Source organism: Podarcis muralis, chromosome 12 (genome assembly GCF_964188315.1).
Source record: "Podarcis muralis chromosome 12, rPodMur119.hap1.1, whole genome shotgun sequence".
Lineage (NCBI taxonomy): Eukaryota > Metazoa > Chordata > Lepidosauria > Squamata > Lacertidae > Podarcis > Podarcis muralis.
This window is the reverse complement of record NC_135666.1, coordinates 8471612-8486748: the sequence shown is the minus strand read 5'-3', so window position 1 is coordinate 8486748 and position 15137 is coordinate 8471612. Positions and strand designations below refer to the sequence as shown.

Below are 15137 nucleotides of genomic sequence, written 5' to 3'. Positions count from 1 at the left end.
TACATTCAGTTCACAGTATGACCCCTGAAGGCAGGCTTTAGCTTGTAGTTACAGAAGAGAGTGTGGGTTCATCCCATGTGGTGAATGAGCCCATGTGCTGCTAGCTGAGAGCCAGCAGACAGCATAAGAGCAACAGGGAGAGTCAAGGGAGAGAAGGGAGAAGGGAAGATGGCTGTGTGACTGGCCCTTTTGTAGGGGCTGCCAGGGTCACGCCCACCTACCTGGTCACACACAGGGGGAGGATGCTCCAGACCAGGTGAGACAGGAAGTCCTCCTGGCTGGAGCAACACTCCCCTGTGTGTCCACTCTGGGCAAACAGGAAATGTTGTATTTGACTGCTCCAGAGATGATACATTCCACAAAGTCTGGGCCACTTCCTTGGTTTTGTACCAGGGCTGGGAAGCTGTTGCCATCCAGATATTGCAGGTTTTCTCATCCTTGCCCGTCATCCACATGAGCTGGGGTTGGTGTGACACCTGGAGGGCCACAGGTTTCGCCAGCCATGTTTTATATTTTTGTTGAACAAAGCACCATACCTTTCCTGTCCTGTGGAAGACTGGTCTTCATGCTTTTTTTATATCTTATATCTTTAATCTCCTGCTTCTCTTCAGAGGTTTGGGCCACTCCTACACATTTGCTCCAAACTAATAGTGGCAGAGCTCTGTTTGGGAAGCTTAGCAACCCTCTTGGGGACCCCCTGGCGCTTGCTGATGCTGAGACGGTTGGCTCCAAGGCTTCTAGGTTATGAGCTCAGTGGTGTTCCTGCCTCCTCTGAGGTTTCGAAGACTAAAAAACTATCTCTAATAACTGCTGTTTTTGAAGCAGGCTGCAGGGAGGAATGCTGAGGTTCAAAACCGTTTGGTTGTTCAGTGTAGAGCACACAATATTTCTGAAGATTTGTTGGAATCTATACCTGAAGAATTTCAGGAGTTTATGCTTGCTTGGCCCAGATTGTTCATCTGTTTATAGCATGAGAATTGTGGGTTCAAGCCCCACGTGGGGCAAAAGATTCCTGCATTGCAGGGAGTTTGATTTGATGACCCTCATGGTCCCTTCCCATTCTTTTTTGTTTGTTTGTTTAGTCGTTTAGTCGTGTCCGACTCTTCGTGACCCCATGGACCAGAGCACGCCAGGCACTCCTGTCCTCCACTGCCTCCCACAGTTTGGTCAGGCTCATGTTTGTAGCTTCGAGAACACTATCCAACCATCTCATCCTCTGTCGTCCCCTTCTCCTTGTGCCCTCCATCTTTCCCAACATCAGGGTCTTTTCCAAGGAGTCTTCTCTTCTCATGAGGTGGCCAAAGTATTGGAGCCTCAACTTCACGATCTGTCCTTCCAGTGAGCACTCAGGTCTGATTTCCTTAAGAATGGATGTGTTTGATCTTCTTGCAGTCCATGGGACTCTCAAGAGTCTCCTCCAGCAATTCCTTCCAATTCTACAATTCTACAATTCTGTGATTCTATGGTATTTGTTTTTACCGTTCCACTATTTCATAATTATATGCTCTGTTCATGTGGGTTGTTGTTTTTGCTTTTTTTTTTAACCTAGTAGTTTCAATATTTAATTGTTTGCTGGAAACCCTCCGGGGCCAAAGAGTGGGATGGCGGCAGTAAACAAACAAACAACCACAAAGGAAAGATTATCCACAGTGGTCTGAAAGGCACACTGTGTTCCCTGTTCAAAAGTGCACATCTTTTTCCAAGCAGTAGAATGGAAATCTGAATCATTGTTGTGGCTCACACGTGTTATTGTTGTCTGCCGTTTGCTTATAATTGACCATTAAGCCTCAAATCTGCTTTCTATTTGCAATATTTCATTGCAACGGGAAGCGGGTAGTGTTTTGGAACAGTAGCTAAAGCCCACAGAGAATCGTTAGTTATTTAAAAGCATCTATTTTCTTTCTTAAAAAGAAAATACTTACAAAGTTAGCAAAAAGAAAGAGAAGGGGAAAGAAGTGTGTGTGTGTGTGTGTGTGTGTGTGTGTGTGTGTGTTAGAGAGAGAGAGAGAGAGAGAGAGAGAGAGAGAGAGAGAGAGAGAGAGAAATAATTTACAAATAGTACTAATAATAACTGTTTAAGAATTGGTGCCTGAGTTTTCATTCTCCACCTCTCCTGTTCCCCTTTACCTTGTGTTGTTGTGTTTCTTTGGCAATTAGATTTTTATTAAAGTTTTCCATAATACATTAAAATAGCGGTTACAAAAATTCAAACAAAATAAGTGCAAGATGGAGTCCTCTCTTAAAAGTAATTCTGAGCCCTTACAACCACCTGCAGAAGATAGTCGCTCCTCCCAGCTCTCACCTGGTATTTTTCCTTTCTCCTCCCAGCCTCTTACCCGGGGAGACCAGTGTGTCGTGTTTCTTCTGATTGTAAACCTGTGAGCAGGGACAATCCTGCTTTAATTGGATGTATGTAGTCACTGTGGGAACCTTCCTGGCTTAAGAGTTGAATAGAAATGCATTAAACAAATAAGAAATAACAAAACCCCACCATCAGTGGGCACAGAAGCCAGCAATACTTGTAAGTAAAGGTAAAGGACCCCTGGACGATTAAGTCCAGTCAAAGGCAACTATGGGGTGTGGCGCTCATCTCGCTTTTCAGGCCGAGGGAGCTGGTGTTTGTCCACAGACACCTTTCCAGGTCATGTGGCCAGCATGACTAAACCGCTTCTGGCACAACGGGACACCGTGACAGAATCCAGAGCACACGGAAATGCCGTTTACCTTCCCACCACAGCGGTATCTATTTATCTACTTGCACTGCTGTGCTTTCGAACTGCTAGGTTGGCAGGAGCTGGGACAGAGCAATGGGAGCTCACCCTGCTGCATGGATTCGAACCACCGACCTTCCGATCAGCAAGCCCAAGAGGCTCAGTGGTTTAAACCACAGTGCCATCCACACACTACCAAAACATATACCTTAAGTCAAACATATAAATTAATGTATGGCCTCCAGATGTCCAAACAGATATCCACATGAAATTGATGTTCAAATGCAGCCAGGCCAGTGAGGTTCTCAGACCATTGCATAACAGACCACAGGGCATTTATCCTCCCAGATCATAACCGATGGTGCCCCTCTTTGCAAGAATCTCTTTGTTTGTACATTCGTCGCTCTATTGTAGGACATGTATTCAATCGACTTTACAATATCCCATATTCTTTCAAACCATTCTGAGGCTGCTGCTGGTGGCTCCCCCCCCCCCCATGATTTAGCCATTTTTATTTTGCAGGAGATAGTTCAACGTTACCGCCAAATCCTCCTCTAGTACGGCATCTTTCAAATGGTTCAATATTTTGGGTTCGTCTGGTAACGGCTATCCAATACTTTTCTGTAATAAGATTCATCCTGTCGATGCCCTTGTTCTCCTTCCATTTCAGCACGCCTACCTGACAACCGTCAAAACCATCTACACTGTGGGCTACAGCATCTCCACCACCTCCCTTGCTATGGCCATCATGGTCCTCATCGCATTCAGGTATGTTCATGGGAACCTGACAGGTAGCATGCTGACAGGGAGGGGTGAATCACGAGAGGTATATGACTTTAGGAGAATCCCTTCTTCCAAAGGGATTCCATTTCTGCCTGAACACTGAGCTATCTTTTATCACATCAACTAGAATGGTGACAGCAAGTGGCTGTCAGAACCATATAACACCAGTCCTAAAGGATCTACATTGGCTCCCAGTATGCTTCCGAGCAAAGTGTTGATGCTGACCTTTAAAACCCTGAATGGCCTCTGTCCCAGTATACTTGAAGGACCGTCCCCACCCCCTTGTCCAGCCTGGACACTGAGGTCCAGCTCCGAGGGCCTTCTGGTGGTTCCCTCACTGTGAGAAGTGAAGTTACAGGGAACCAGGCAGACAACCTTCTCGGTGGTGGTGCCCGCCCTGTGGAACACCCTCTCATCAGATGTCAAGGAGCTACACACATTTTAGAAGAGATCTGAAGGGAGCCCTGTATCAAGAAGTTTTTTAATGTTTGGTGTTTTTATATGCATTGGAAGCCGGCAAGAATGTCTGGGTATAAATAATAAAATTTTGATGATGACGACTATTACTACTACTTAAGTTTACTAGGTAGACAAGCATAGGATTGACACTGACGGTCTCTTAGCTTCTGCTCTCAGCCTCTTATGGTTCCATGTTCTGCTCCTGCAGGAGGCTCCGTTGCCCCAGAAACTACATCCATGTCCATCTCTTTTTCACCTTCATCCTGAAGACCATTGCCGTCTTCGTCAAGGATGAGGTTCTTTTCAAAACAGAAGATGTTGATTATTGTAGCTTTTCCACGGTAAGGTGACTTGCTTGTATCTCTGGTTTTCATCTGTGTGTGTCATGGCCACAAGGGTACCAGGGCTGCTTTCTTCTGCTTGCTCCTTCTCCTAAAGCACAAACTATAGCCTGGGAACCTTCTGAAGAACCTAAAGGGAGGGGGGGGGACACACCAACTGCCTGGTTCTAGCAGAACAAAGCTTCATGTAATCTGGCATTCTGCTTTCAGCTGGAGACAGAGTCTGTCACAAAGTGAGCCAGCAGTAAATCACACCATTCAAAGTCGGAGTTAACTTTTTATTAACAAGAATACACTCTTCACAGCCTTGGCCGGGTGTCAGGCCTTAGGAACACAGCAGCTCAATTTCATGAATTGGTTGCCGAGTCTGAATGTCCCTGACTCACCACCACTTCTCTGGGTATAACAAGTCCCTGAGAGGGATGGGAGGAAAAGAGCAACTCAACACTCATTTAATGCCGAATCTATCAAATCAGCATTTTCCCAAACATTTTGTTTTTAGCTGTTTTCATTTTTTAATCTGTAAACTAACTTGAATCCCTGTCAGGGAAAAAGTTGGAGTATAAATTTAATAATAACGATAATGATGATAAAATGCAGACCAAAACACAGCTAGTTTTCAAAATTCACACTTATCTGAATTTTGTGATGTAGTTCTGCAAACATAACAACATAAGAGCCTGCAGGATCAGGCCAGTTTGCCCATCTAGTCCAGCATCCTGTGCTCACCAGATGCCTGTGGAAACCCACAAATAGCCCTCACCTCTTTTGGTTTCCAGCAAATTCGGAAGCTTTCTTGCCTCCAACTGCAAACAAGGTTTACAAAAATGCACATATCAGGGGTTTCATCTAGAACTCACCAGAACTCTGTTCCAGCACCTCTCAGGTTGGGCACCATTGCCGTTCTAAGAGAACAAGGGAGGCGTTCATGGTGAGTTCTGGCACTTCTTTATCTAGGAAAATAGCACTGGGAGGAAGCAAACATAAAAAAGGAACTCATTAGTAAAAATAGCATACGAAATGCATTATATTAGGGGAAACTGCTTGTGGAAACGTGTACATTGGTGAAAGAAAATTGCACTCTTCTTCTTCTTCTTCTTCTTCTTCTTCTTCTTCTTCTTCTTCTTCTTCTTCTTCTTCTTCTGCGATTCCTCATAGCCAATTAAGATTGTCTTCCATGAATATAGTCTTAACAATGAGTCTGTAAGTGACTGTGGAGGCCAGTTCTGGATCCACACGTCCTTCCACAGTGGTGACATTGGTTTCCAGGTGGGAGTTGATCATGGTGAGGGTTTGCCAAGCGTGCCTCCCTCTTAGCACGTTTCTCCCTTGTGCCCTGAGTTCAAGTGTCTTCAAAACGTGTGACACCTTTGGTAAAGGCTGTTCGCCAATTGGAGCGTTCACAGGCAAGTGTTTCCTAGTTGTCGGTGTTTATTCTACATTTTTAAAGATTTGCCTTGATAGAGTCTCTAAACCTCTTTTGTTGACCACCAGCATTACGCTTTCCATTTTTAAGTTCAGAATAGAGTTGTTGCTTTGGAAGATGATAACCAGGCATCCACAAAGCATGACCAGTCCAACGAAGTTGATGTTGAAGAATCATTGCTTCAACACGGGTGATTTTTGCCTCTTCCAGTACACTGGCATTAGTTTGCCTGTCTTCCCAAGTGATGTGTAAAAATTCTGGAGACATCATTGATGGAATCTTTTGAGGAGTTGGAGATGGCATTTATAAGTGGCCCGTGTTTCACAAGCATACAGTAAGGTTAGGCTGACAAATCTTTTAAAAATAAAATTCACAAATTGCTGCAAAATGTAGAGAATTTGAAAACTGATAAGCCCCAAATCTACAAATCCTACACATGGATGCTGTTAGAATCTGTGTCCAAACGTTGTACTCCAACTGCCATCAGCCCCAGCAAGCACGGACAATGGCCATGGATTATGGGAGCTGTACTGCACAACACCTGGAGGTTTTTTCCTTTGCTTTCAGATTCGAATGAATGTTTCTACCCTCTCCATAACTTCCTTCTGAAGCTCCCCTGAGTTTCAGAGGTAGTTTGTGCAATATGGGAGCCTATCGTTTGTGCCGTCGGGGCACCTATAGAAGGGTTCTGGGTTTGTTTGGTTCTTGTTCATATTATGTCTTTTGTGTTTCTGTTTTGTATTTCTATGCTGTGAACTGCCATGAGATCTTTGATGAAGGGCAGTATGCAAATTGAAGAAATAATAGTAAGAATAATAACACACACACACACACACAAACAAAAAACAAAAAAAAGCAATGCCCTACAAATGAAGGTGTTCATTGAAATTTCACTTTCTGTGTTCTTTAGACCGAATGCAAGATCTCGGTGGTTTTCTGTCAATATTTCACAATGGCTAACTTCATGTGGCTGCTGGTGGAAGCTCTCTACCTCAACTGCCTGCTGCTGTCCTCCTTTCCCCATGGAAGAAAATATTACTGGTGGCTTATGCTGTTTGGCTGGGGTAAGTGAGGAGGACTTGCAGCAGTGGTGGACCTCAGGCTGGCAAGCCAAATGCTGCTCTCCAAGCCACCCCAAGTCTGCCCCTAGATGTTTATCCAGGCCACTCCCCTCATTAACTCTGCTTCACCCGCAAGTGCTTTTGCCTGGCTGGAATTTGCCCTTGAACTCTGATCCTGTGCATGCTGCACATTACCTCATAAATCCCCGGAATGCTGCAGCAGCCAACAGCAGTCCTACTCCAGTCTGGGCCCTACTCAGATCTGGGCCTATAACCTCGATGTCGGAATGGGGGGTCAAAAAGGCCAGCTGGCTTGGCCCCAACTGGAGCGTCTCCCCTCAGCCTTACCGCTGCAGAGACCCATCAACCTCTGCTCCAACGTGCATCAGTGACTCAAGCTTGCAGACTCAGCAGTGTAAACTGAGCAACAGAAGAGGCTTGAGGCTGTAGACACATACTAAACTACACATTTATTATACATAAATCAGGACAAAGGAAACATGGCATCTCTCCTTGCCGTCTTCTCAGAGAGAGACAGAAAACAAAAGCCATACAAAGCGGAAGTTATGCTCACGCCAGCAATCTGTGCTGGAATGTAAACAGACATGTAACAATCCCATGTCTGCGGCAAAGGATGGAATGGAATCCCAACACTGGGCACCCGAGCGGCTATGCCGTGCCTGGGAGGGCACCCTCTGTGCCACACTCCCCCTCGGGAGCATGTCATGCCCCCCCCCTCAGGAGCGTGCCCGCCCTGGACAGCGCAGGCATATGCACCACCGCTGTCTGGATGCTGCTGGACTACAACTCTCATCAGCCCCCAACAAGCATGGCCAGAGATGATGGGAGCTGTAGTACAGCAACATTTGGAGAGCCATAGGTTCATCACACCTGCTCTAGAGACACAGATCAAGGATCTGTTGCCTTAATAAGTAGGTGGTCAGTTTTGGAAATTGATGTGGATTGATTGCATCTATAAAAATCACCATGTCCTCTGTTTTTGATCCTACAGGTGTTCCAACGTTTTTTACCATACTGTGGATATTAGTCAAGGTGCATTTCGAAGACATTTCGTGAGTCATGTCCTATGTTCAGATTCATAAAAATGGGGGGGGGGGAGGGGCACAGGAGACAAGAACGTAATCCAGGCTTCCAGAAATACCGGCCCACCAAGCTATGGATCTATGAGCCATGCATGGTTACTCACCCTGGAGGTGCTCATCTCCTTTTTGGTGGTCAACCTGCTTTAGCAAACGTGGCAAGTGGTGGCTGTTGGCCTGTGTTTGGATTGTAGTGTGTGTGTATCACAAGTTGTGCAGGCTTAAAGTGGTCAAATTAGTGTTGGGCTGATGCTTAACACACACAAAAATTAAACAAAATTGCCTGGAAGATCATTATTGCTCAGGTAAAGAAGAAGAGCTTGGATTTGATATCCCGCATTATCACTACCCGAAGGAGTCTCAAAGCGGCTAACATTCTCCTTTCCCTTCCTCCCCCACAACAAACACTTTGTGAGGTGAGTGGGGCTGAGAGACTTCAGAGAAGTGTGACTGGCCCAAGGTCACCCAGCAGCTGCATGTGGAGGAGTGGGGAATCGAACCCGGTTCACCAGATTACAAGTCTACCGCTCCTAACCACTACACCACACCGGAAGTCCCTTATGGCATTTCTCGTCTCAGACCCTCCTGTTTTCCAGGGACATCCCTGATTTGGGCAAAACAGTGTGTAAAAATACACAATAAAATGCTGGCAAATTTTGGGGGAGGACGTTTTAAACAAAAGAGATTGTAAAGTGATGCAAAAATGAGACAAAATGAGACAAAGCAAATTTAAGACTGCCTTGATTAGAGGGTGCCACAAGTCGGCTGTGTTGCACATACAAGCACTGTCTTCCCACATTTGACTGCTGCCTTCTTTGTCACCTGAGGCAGTTGTCTCTGTAAAATAGTAGGGCCGGCCCTGTTAAGAACGGACCACCCCCACTCCACCAATACCAATGGAGAGGGAGATACAAGAGGAAGGATAAATACCGTATTTTTCGCTCTATAACACGCATCTGACCATAACACGCACGTAGTTTTTAGAGGAGGAAAACAAGGAAAAAATATTCTAAATGAAACAGTGGATGTATGATTTTTATGGTTCATGCTGTGGCCACAGACATGTGATCTGACAGTGAGTTTGGGGTAGCCCAATGCAAAAATCCTGAGGATCCATGTGGATCCATGGTTTGTAACCACGTTTTTACGCCATTGCGGCCCCATGAAACAGTGGGTGTGTGTGTTTTTTGGTGCAGGCTGTAGCCATGGAAATGCTATGTGATCTGATGGTGAATTTGGGGTGACCCAGTGCAAAAATCCTGAGGATCCATGTGGATCCGTGCTTTGTAACCACGTTTTAAGTGGGGAGGGAAGGAAAAGAACTCAAGGGACAAGGAGCACGCGTGGGGTGTGTGGAGAAGGAGCTTTTCCGTGGGGAGGAGGGAGGGAAAGAGCGCTGTTGCTTTAAAGGTATACTTAAGGTATTTGCCCTGTGCCTGGGTTTTTTCCATTTAACAGTTTGCAGCCTTTTCCTTCCGCTCCTTGTTTTGAGGCAGAATAGATTTGAGCAAGTGAGGAGGACTTGGATTGCAGGGGATTCGCCATTAGCTGTGTAAAAGTGCTCCTCCTTGCAGCCTGAACGATAAGCAGCCACCAGCAGCAATAGAATGGAGCACAAAAAAGCGGTAGGGGCACTAGGACCCAGACAATGCTCAAATCTATCCTGCCTGAAAACTAGCTGCTCCATCCCAGCCGATCAGCTGAGACGCGGGGATTTGCGAAGTTTTCCCCTCTCCCTCCTGCCCTCCCCAGCCTTTTTTTTTTTTACTTCCTGGTTTTCACTGCGCTGGCTCAGAGCTCGAGGTTGGTTTTATTTTGCTGCAGGTTGCTTAAATTTTATCTTTCCTGCCGTCCCTCTGCAGCCTCATTGCTCTGTTTAGAGAGTGCGCAGACCTTTGCTAGCGTCTGTCCCTCCTCCCGTGTAAGCGGCTGCTGCCGGCTTTGCTGCCATGGCTCTCCTTCCCTCCCTCCTCCCCGGCTCCAGGTCGCTTTAAAGAAAGCAAAGTGAGAGCCTCGTAGAGCGTGTAAGCGGCTCCCGCTTTGCTTGACTGACGGCAGCCATGGCTCCGATCCGTGCATTCGCTCCGTAACACGCACAGGCATTTTCCCTTACTTTCTCAGAGCAAAAAAGTGCGTGTTTTGGAGCGAAATTTACGGTAATTCAGTCATACAATATTCAGAAAAGATCACACATTCATTTGCATTAACCATTGCATGTTCTTTCCAGTTGCTGGGATGCAAACCAAGGCTCTCCTTACTGGTGGCTAATCAAAGGACCCATTATCTTTTCTGTCGGGGTATGTATCCTATTTGCATTTTTGTACACTTGAATGGGGACGCGGGTGGCGCTGTGGGTTAAACCACAGAGCCTAGGACTTGCCGATCAGAAGGTCGGCGGTTCAAATCCCTGCAACGGGGTGAACTCCTGTTGCTCGGTCCCAGCTCCTGTCCACCTAGCAGTTTGAAAGCACATCAAAGTGCAAGTAGATAAATAGGTAATACCTTCTCTGGCGGGAAGGTAAACGGCGTTTCCGTGCGCTGCTCTGGTTCGCCAGAAGCGGCTTAGTCATGCTGGCCACATGACCCAGAAGCTGTTCACTGTACGCTGGCTCCCTCGGTCAGCCAATAAAGTGAGATGAGCGCCACAACCCCAGAGGCAGCCACGACTGGACCTAAGGATCAGGGGTCCCTTTACCTTTTACCTTTACACTTGAATGGTGGGAAGTTCTGGCTTTCATAACTCATGTGTGTGTGTGTGTGTGTGCGTGTGTGTGTGTGTGTGTTAAGGGGAGAGAGAGAGAGAGAGAGAGAATGTCAAAGATTGCTAACGCTTCATCCCAGTCTCTGCTGATCAAGGCCTTTTTAAATCTTGCCTACTGCTTAGTTTTATCCAGTGGTTCTAGTGGTTATTTGGCTGTTGTTGTTGTTAATGTCGTGGTTTATTGCAGAGTAAGCCAAACCTTCTCGGAAGCGGGTTTTCTGAGATTTTTTTCTTTTATTTTTAACCCCCTAGAAAAAGAGTGTGCTTGTATTGGGTATGAACTTTTGTATATCTTTGGGCAAATATCAATACAGTCATACCTCAGGATGAATACGCTTCAGGTTGAGTGCTTTCAGGTTGCGCTCCGTGGCAACCTGGAAGTAATGGAACACGTTACTTCCGGGTTTCGCCGCTCGCACATGTGCAGATGCTCAAAATGATGTCACGCGCATGCGCGGAAGTGGCGAAATGCGACCCGCACAGGCGCAGCCGCGCAGTCGCGTCATACGTTCCTTTCAGGATGCGAATGGGGCTCTGGAACAGATCCCGTTCACCTCCAGAGCTACCGCTGTAAATATATCTGAAAAGAAAAGAAAGAAAACGAGTGTGTTTTCCAGAATATGATTTGAATATTTCCCCCCATTCCCGCAAAGCAGACCCTCAGCCGTCAAGATCATTTCTCCATCCAGAACATTTCGGAGGCTATATTTTAAATCTGGTGAAGGGCGGCCAATCAATCCATCAATCAATAAAAAAAATATTGTCTTAACATTAACTGTGCTCTCTTCTTCCCTCTTCCCCTCTCTCCTCCCTACATCTGGGACAGGTCAACTTCATTCTTTTTATCAACATCATCAGAATCCTGCTGAAAAAACTGGACCCGGGACAAATCAGTTTCAACAACTCATCTCAGTACAGGTGAATTGAGTGGAACCAGCCAGCATGAAGTGCTGGCAGGCTGCATACTGTGAACACATTTTTGAGCAGAGGGCTTAGAGAAAGACCTGAGGTTCCTATGAATTTGGAATGGGGTGAAGGTAGTGGAATGTTTCTTTTTCATTCCTTAATTCTAGAACATCTGGGGTGGGGTGTGGCACGATGGGAATGATTGTTTTATGTACTATTTTATTTATTTCAGGCATTAAAAAAAACAAACAAACCCTACTCTTTGGCTAAAAAGTCTCCCGGAATGGCTTGTACATTTCAGTAATGAGGCAGTGTCTGCTCCCAGGCTTGCGATCTAAGAGGCACAGCACAAAAGGAAAAAAGGGAGGAGGAGGGAGGAGGAAAAACAAGCAAACCCAGGCACTTAGTTCTTAGTTATAAAACTGGAGCATAAACAGTTCGAGGAGAGGAGAAACCAAATGTTTCTAGTCTCTCGGCCAGTAGTGTGGTCCCGCTCCAGACCTCTCTCTCTGCCTGAATGAAAGCTTAGGATGGAAGGGAGTTCCTTTAGCAAATGTACAGGATTCATGGCCACAGAGTATGAGGGAATGGGGCACTGATCCACCAATCTCAGCCAGTCCCCACTGTGGCAATCACACAGGGTCCCCAGATGTTTCACCGTCTATTGATCCCTGTGCCACCACTTTATCTCTCGCTGCCACCACCCAGGCCCTACCTGGGACAATACTGAGTCCAGTCAGGGTTAAACTGGAACATAAACTTCTGTTTATTTATTGCAGTTTAACAAGTGTGTGGTTTCATAAACGGTATCGGTCAATTACAATCATGGGGTGCCTATCCAGACCTATAACTTCCGCTACCTGCTCTCCCTCACTAAACAACCTCTCAGATATTTACTTGTCTTCCTAGCTCCTAAGTGATCCTGACTCAATTTATTTCGCTACGCTAACTCAACCTACCCACAAACTCTATCCCAATTCACTCCCACTCCAACCAACCTCCCAACGAACTCTCCGCTTCACTTCTCCCAGAGCCGGTTTTATAGTCCCTCTGACTCCACCCCCTGGGTTCTGATTGGGTAACCTGTTTAACTATTTCACCTCCAGCACTCTCATATGTTAACGTCACACCCACCTGCCTCTTTACTTACAACCAGTGCAGGAGGTGCCAAGGGCTGCACCTCCTTGTTAGCTGTTATGTACTGAGTTGAATAGGATCCAAAAGGCAGCAGTCTGATTGGTCCTGGAACAATAGGGTTCAGAATGCAGCAGTCTGATTGGTCCTAGAACAATGCAGCAGTATGATTGGTCCACAGGAGCCACCCAATCCAGCTCCAGGTGGAAGTGAATCCGCAACCTGATTGGCCTACAGGAGAATCCCGGAATTAGCCAATCACTTGGGGCCCATTGTGTAAATAATGTATATAAAGCAGACATTCTGGGGGAACTTCCATTCCTCCTCACCACTATGAGCTGAATAAAGAGCATGAAATCCACTCTCAACTCCGAGTATATTTCATTAGCGCTGCCTCCCATCAACAGATAGGCGGTGGGGACAAAGCTAGGATCCATTTGCTCTCTTCCTTTGGCTCAAATTCCACCATTTGGCGGCTCCCCTCATTTCCTGCCTTGCTAGTTCCAATGGGCCCTGACAGTCACTTTAGATCAATTTAGATGCTGGGAGCGCCATCTTGTGCCCATTTTCTGTAAGCCAGGGTGTCATGACCGTGTTTTTCTCCCGATTTCTCCTCCCAAACCCAGACGCCTCTGTAAGTCGACTCTGCTCCTCATCCCTCTGTTCGGGACGCATTACATCATCTTCAATTTTCTTCCCGATTACACCAATGTGGGGGTTCGCCTCTCCCTGGAGCTCTGCATCGGATCATTCCAGGTGAAGTATGGACTTAAGGGATCAATCAGATTTTACAAGTGTGCTTTGCCACTGCTGAGTTGTTTTTATTATCATTTATTTATTCACTTTTTCCAGTCAGTACAAACACCAAACTAAAAAGACATGTACAACAAGAAAACCATAATAACAATAATAACACAAATTGACAATGCAAATTTAGATACAGTAATATCCCTATGCCTTGTTGTTGTTGTTGTTTAGTCGTTTAGTCGTGTGCGACTCTTCGTGACCCCATGGACCAGAGCACGCCAGGCACTTCTGTCTTCCACTGCCTCCCGCAGTTTGGTCAAACTCATGCTGGTAGCTTCGAGAACACTGTCCAGCCATCTTGACCTCTGTCGTCCCCTTCTCCTTGTGCCCTCCATCTTTCCCAACATCAGGGTCTTTTCCAGGGAGTCTTCTCTTCTCATGAGGTGGCCAAAGTACTGGAGCCTCAGCTTCAGGATCTGTCCTTCCAGTGAGCACTCGGGGCTGATTTCCTTCAGAATGGATAGGTTTGATCTTCTTGCATTCCATGGGACTCTCAAGAGTCTCCTCCAGCACCATAATTCAAAAGCATCCATTCTTTGGCAATCAGCCTTCTTTATGGTCTAGCACTCACTTCCATACATCACTACTGGGAAAACCATAGCTTTAACTACAGTGGTGCCACGCAAGACGAAATTAATTCGTTCCGCGAGTTTTGCTGTCTTGCGATTTTTTTCGTCTTGCGAAGCACGGTGTCGGGAAAGTTTTTGAAAAGCTTCAAAAATCACCAAAGTCTTTAAAAACCTCAAAAAAGGCTACCACACCGCGTTCTATGAGTTGCTCCCTGAAGTCAAGTCACAACTGTATTAACGGTGTTAAGAAAAAGGAAACAAACTTGCAAGACGTTTCCGTCTTGCGAAGCAAGCCCATAGGGAAAATCGTCTTGCGAAGCAGCTCAAAAAACAAAAAACCCTTTCGTCTTGCGAGTTTTCTGTCTTGCGAGGCATTCGTCTTGCGAAGTACCACTGTATACGGACCTTTGTTGGCAAGGTGATGTCTCTATACCTACTCCTTGTTTATCACCATTCTCTCCCCCCTCTATTTCCCACTGTTATCTGCCTTGTCACTTAGATATTCGTTCCAAATTTCTTTGTATTTATCCATTCTTATTTTGCATCAACAAGCAATTCTTTTGTACGTAGCTAATCTGTCCATATTATCAGTCCATATGCTCAGTGGAATCTTTTTGCGACTCTTCCAATTCATCAAAACAAGTTTTTTTTTTCTTCTTCTAATATACAACCACCTTTTTGGGCCCCTCAAGACCTTCCAAGTTTCCGGAATATAATTTAGAATTAAATTCAGTTCCCCTAAATAACTTCATTACTTTTGTTATAAATACCCTCACCGTGCTCCAGAATGGTCTGATTGTCAGACAGTTAATCAACATATGTATTAAGTTCTCATTTTTATTCCCACATCTCCAGCAATTATCTGCACTTGTTATTTTCTTCTAATACAATCTTGCTGGAGTCCAGTTGTCTCTAAATACTATCTTCTGTTGAATAAGTCTAAGCCTTAAATCCATAGAGGTTTTTTCTATTGATTTTATACTTGTCTCCCATATATCATTTGTTATCTGTACTCCTAGCTCTTTACTCCATTTTTGTCTTTCATATTCTAAATCGTATTTCTTCCTGTTAAGTAAAGT

General features: G+C 45.6%; 1 protein-coding gene across 1 annotated transcript in view; it reads left to right on the top strand.

Annotated features, from left to right (window-relative positions):
* GHRHR (growth hormone releasing hormone receptor) overlaps positions 1–15137 on the top strand; it is a 36003-nt gene that overhangs the window by 16973 nt on the left and 3893 nt on the right. The window contains exons 5-11 of the mRNA XM_028750803.2: positions 3382–3479; positions 4162–4294; positions 6631–6784; positions 7794–7854; positions 10109–10178; positions 11469–11560; positions 13309–13438. Coding sequence (XP_028606636.2) covers positions 3382–3479; positions 4162–4294; positions 6631–6784; positions 7794–7854; positions 10109–10178; positions 11469–11560; positions 13309–13438 — 738 coding nt within the window. The remainder of the gene's footprint in view (positions 1–3381; positions 3480–4161; positions 4295–6630; positions 6785–7793; positions 7855–10108; positions 10179–11468; positions 11561–13308; positions 13439–15137) is intronic.